General features: G+C 35.0%; 1 protein-coding gene across 1 annotated transcript; it reads left to right on the forward strand.

Moving 5' to 3' along the window:
• Positions 1-728: 728 nt before the first annotated feature.
• LOC311295999 (uncharacterized protein) lies at positions 729-4,651 on the forward strand. Its single transcript, XM_084417628.1, has 6 exons — positions 729-1,071; positions 1,303-1,632; positions 2,250-2,564; positions 3,170-3,289; positions 3,679-3,740; positions 4,002-4,651. The coding sequence occupies exons 1-6, from the start codon at positions 978-980 to the stop codon at positions 4,047-4,049; spliced, it is 969 nt and encodes a 322-aa protein (XP_084273754.1). The 5' UTR covers positions 729-977; the 3' UTR covers positions 4,050-4,651.
• Positions 4,652-4,921: the final 270 nt, after the last annotated feature.

Consider the following 4,921-nt stretch of genomic DNA (forward strand, 5'->3'; position numbering starts at 1 on the left):
CTGTGCCTCATCCTCTTCCTTACTATTTGAATATCACATGGGTTCTTTAGAATAATGATATTGAATACACTACTTAATCCAACATAACATTAGACAACTTTTATGTGTGCATGCAAAATGTGTTTAAAATGTCATGAGGAGAGCTTCCCAGATAAACCCCGGCTCCTCCCAAGATTTCCTCCTTATCTACAGCTATCATATTAACATTCCACTGGCACCAACATTTTGAAAACACTGTTCTTGAAAACGTTGGACCAATGTGTAATGTCAAGAGTGCTATAAAAAAATAAATTGAATTTATATGGGCCCTTTTACAAATTATTCAACTTAGCAATAAGAAAGTTTAAGATGCAAAATAAACAGATGATCAGAATAATGGATTACATAACTACATAACTACTTATGAACTACATAACCCTACACTGATCTGCTGTTTCATTTGAAAGATATTGAGAAAAAGCATGTTGATTTAATATGAAAGCAAGTACTCTTAGTAAACTAGAATTATTGTGAAATTATTGTATATTGCAAAATTATCTTATAAAATGATATACATAGCCTACATATAAAAACTATTTACGCTTTGAAATAACAGAAATTAGGAGAAAATTTCACAGTAAACCAGATAATAAAGTTCACCAGCTCTTTTTTACAACCTTCCTGGAGCGCTATATTTGTTCTAGTAGAGAAGTGCATAATATCCGCCCCGAGAGAGAGAGAGAGAGAGAGAGAGAGAGAGAGAGAGAGATGGTCTGTGCACGTGTAACGTAAACACCAGATCCTGTTTCTGAACGGACTTCTAACCTGGAATTGTATCAGCTGATTATTTCTTGCTTGTAAATGTTTTAAATTATTACTATGGATATATATTTTTGTTATTGAAAATGTGTCATCTGAGAATGGAAATAATTTTTCTAAGTGGAGCTCCAGATCGTTGAAAGGTTTTTTTTTTCTCACACACTCAGTTTTTTCGCCTCATGTTTGCCTGTAGTCGTCGAGTGTTTATTGAGAAGTTCAGAAAAATGATTCACAGCGCATCTTTCTTCTGTCTGTGTTTATTACTATCGAATGGTACGTTATAAACATCCTTTGAAATAACAAGAAAAGAAAAGAAAAAAAAGAAAAGAAACACTGCGAATTAAAACTACTGTCAGTTTCTTATTTGTTCAGGGACAATTCCTAACACAAGGCTATTAGTTTAAAGTATTTTTTTTTATGTTGTTAAATATTTTTGTCCTAGCTGATCTTCCTCATAAATATGATATTTGATGTTGATAAGTTTTTTTTTTTTTTTTTTGAAAGCTGTGTTTAGTGATTCAGATGAAGTGAAGTCAGTGTCAGTGACTGAGGGAGATTATGTCACTTTAAACTCTGATGTTCAAGTACAGAGAGATCATCAGATACTGTGGATGTTTGGACCTCAAGACACTCGAATAGCTGAAATCTTTAAAAGGGACCAGATAAACTTTGTATCTGTCAGTAATGATGGAAGATTCAGAGACAAACTACAGATGGACAATCAAACTGGATCTCTGACCATCAGAAACATCAGATCTGAACACACTGGACTTTATAAACTACAGATCATCAGCAACAGAGGAACTTCATACAAGAGATTCAATGTTACTGTTGGTGAGTAAACGATTCTCATGATGATTCAGACTGTTATAATACTCAAAAATAAAACTTCTCTTGATTAATCTGGATGTTCATAATTATTTAATAATTGACAAAAGTGAATCCTAAACCCATTTTCTACACTTGGTTTATACATCAATTGTTGTACTATTCTTTTGCACTTCCTGAAGGAAATACCAGTGCTTTTACAAGGAGGTGAAACAATAGTGTTGAAGTTTTAGGAACAATGTTACAATAGCTGCAAATCCACATTTAGAGAGAATAGAGATTAATATTAAAATAGATGAATTAACTGATATAAGAATGAAAACCAATCATCATAATACAGTATGCAATTCAATATGCAAATACAACAGAATGTAACGCTGTCCGTTACATTTTGAAAGCACCAGTAGAAGTCAAAGGGAGATTTTATTCCTTTCATCTAATCCTAATCCTAATCTTCATTTTTGAAAACATGAAATTGAAAAATAGCAGAAAGAGAGCACAACAAAGGCAGAGTCTGTTGAGTGGTTCATGCTGCAAATAGACACAATAAAGAAATCATTATATATTTTAAATACTAATTATGTTGTACTTATTAAGATGTAAACTATTTTTATATTTTCTAGCTTGTCTGCCCTTTCCTGTCATCACCAGAAACTCTTCGAACTGTTCATCATCATCATCATCATCATCATCTGAATGTTCATCAGAGTCCAGATGTTCACTGGTGTGTTCAGTGTTGAATGTGAGTGATGTGACTCTCTCCTGGTCCAAAGGAATCAGTGTGTTGTCCAGCATCAGTGTGTCTGATCTCAGCATCAGTCTCTCTCTACCTCTGGAGATTCAGTGTCTGGATGATTCATACAGCTGTGTCGTGTCTTATTCATTCACCAACAAGACTCAACATCTCAATAACACTGATCTCTGTCAGCCATGTCCAGGTATCACAATAATTATTATCCTCTAAATGTGTTATTAATCAAAATTGTGTGTTTTATAGCTTTTATTTAATGTCCATGAGCTTTTTGGTCATCTATGCTAAAATATAGATATAAATATAGAAAATATTTTCTCTTTAATATTGACAGTTCATTGTTAGCAGATGTTATCATATACAAATGTTTGTCTAATAAAGAGCTCTGTTGAATGTTCCTCCACCTACATCTTAAATAACTTCTTCCAGCCGAACATGGTGTGACATTTGTAATAAACTGAAGTCTGTTGGCTTTTTAAAAAAATGACATGTCTTCAATTTGTCCCACCCAAACATCCTGTTTCAAGGAAATACATTAACAGTGAAACCAACTGTGTTCATCAAATAATTTTTAATAGTTGTAAATATAAGTTATGAACTTTATAAAGTAAAGACCAGATAGAAAGTTGAACTCTTTATCATATAGATGTCAAAATATTCAAGTACTTTTCTTAAAAGCCTACTAGTTGAAATCTAACATGTTAAATTGGATTTTCATAACTATAATGGTTTATTTAAGATTTAGCTGTACTATATTCAGATTACAATAATGACTGTTTTCTCTGTTCACAGCACTGGACCAGCGTTCAAGTTTCATGATGGTAATAGCTGTTACTCTAGCGCTGCTGGTGGTCATTGCTGTAGTTGGAGGTTCGATGTGCCACAGAAGACGTAAACAACCAGGAAAAAAAGGCAAGTAATGACATGCAAATAAATAAATATATATATAAACAAGCAATACGTTTTTTTTTTGTTTTTTTTTTAATAGAAGCTGGACCTTCCAAATTCAAAAAAAAAAAAAATTGCGGACAAGCCCCCAATTGTTACATTCCAGCTCAAGGAAGTAACAAAAGAAAGGGATCAGAGTCCAAAAATATAGTAAACAAAATATTTATTTATGTCTAGTGGTTAAATGATAAAGAAACTAAGCAAACAATTAAGAGAAAAACAATATGAAGGTTCAGCTCCTGAGCACAACTGCAGGATAGGGATCAGGACACTCTTATATATATATATAATTATAATTTCAAGTTAATTAAATGTATTTTAGTTTATTAAATGTCTGATTTTTATTAAAACAGATAAGAGTCATGATGAAGAGGTGCATTACACTGTTCCAACATTCTGTACACTTCAGAGTACGGTAAGATACTGTATATGTTATTACTGTATGAACTGTGCTGGTTTTCAATATGTCAACTCCCTCGGCTTCTTTAAATTCCTGTAGTCAAGGTGTGTGTGACTGGGCATGTGCTGACATGTATCTTAGTGGTATAATGCCAAAGGTTTTTATCACTCATTTGTGGGACTTAGAGCTGTATGTTACCGTCACTTGAATACTTCAGGACGGCTTGTGTTTTTGAACCTTGGTCTGATTTTTGATTCTGGTTCTGTTTTCTTGCAGGACATCATTGCAGCAGAACACACAGTGTACTCAGCTATTGTGACATGAATATCCATCAGGGGCCGTATTCACAAAGCATTTTATCTTACCACTAGGAGTACTCCTAAATCGCACTAAAAGATTTTAGCTAGGAGTTTTCTCTTAAAAGTTATTCACAACGCCTTTCAGGCCTACTCTTAGTAAAGAAAAATGACAACTCCTAAACTAAGAGTGAGTCTTCGTTGCTATGGATGACGTCATTACTCATGCACGAGCTTGACTGAAGTGACCACCTTGATTGGCTGATGACAAGCGGGAAGGAAGTCGACCGGAAGTTGAAGCCGGCCGCGTGCCACCATCTTGTAGCAGAACTTCACCTGCTGTTATATGACTCCCATTCATTTTGCCGTCACTTTGACAGCGAATAACTTTACTTCTGAGGCGTTTGAAGACTCCATTTGTCCATTATTTATTTCTAAAGAAACACGACAATGTATAAAATGCTCCATTACCTTGTATCTTACGTTATGGCCCCGTAGAAGCAGTTTTTGTAAAAGTAGGCTAACGATTGCGTCATAACCACACGACTCTCTGTCGCACAGTAGAGGAATTACCGTATGGACAGGAGGAGAAGCTTGCGGGCAATCGGGGGGACGTGGAGGCAAAATGACAAAATAATTAATCAGAATACTTAGCAAAAGTTTCTCCTGCTCCAAGCTCATGGATACCTCCTACTCACACTCTCCGTCTCTGCAAGTTTCGGAAGGGAATGATTCAGATTTCTCTCGGCACAGCTACTAGAAGACAGACAGGTTGCTCACGTCACATCTACGTCGTCAAGCTCAGTTTGAGTCTGCGCGTCAGGAACGGAAGTCCTAAAAAAATCGCTAAAAATGGGCTTCACTTGTCTCAATTGAGTTCCAATGAGATGGCTCTGTCCA

This window comes from Rutilus rutilus, assembly GCF_951802725.1.
Source record: "Rutilus rutilus genome assembly, chromosome: 8".
Taxonomy (NCBI): Eukaryota; Metazoa; Chordata; class Actinopteri; order Cypriniformes; family Leuciscidae; genus Rutilus; species Rutilus rutilus.

Bases quoted from the DNA above. Each gene is read 5' to 3' on its own strand.
- LOC311295999 (XM_084417628.1), top strand. From the start codon at position 978: ATGTTTGCCTGTAGTCGTCGAGTGTTTATTGAGAAGTTCAGAAAAATG. The intron at 2,565-3,169 runs GTATCACAATAA...CTCTGTTCACAG, and splicing joins TCTCTGTCAGCCATGTCCAG to CACTGGACCAGCGTTCAAGT. The intron at 3,741-4,001 runs GTAAGATACTGT...GTTTTCTTGCAG, and splicing joins TCTGTACACTTCAGAGTACG to GACATCATTGCAGCAGAACA.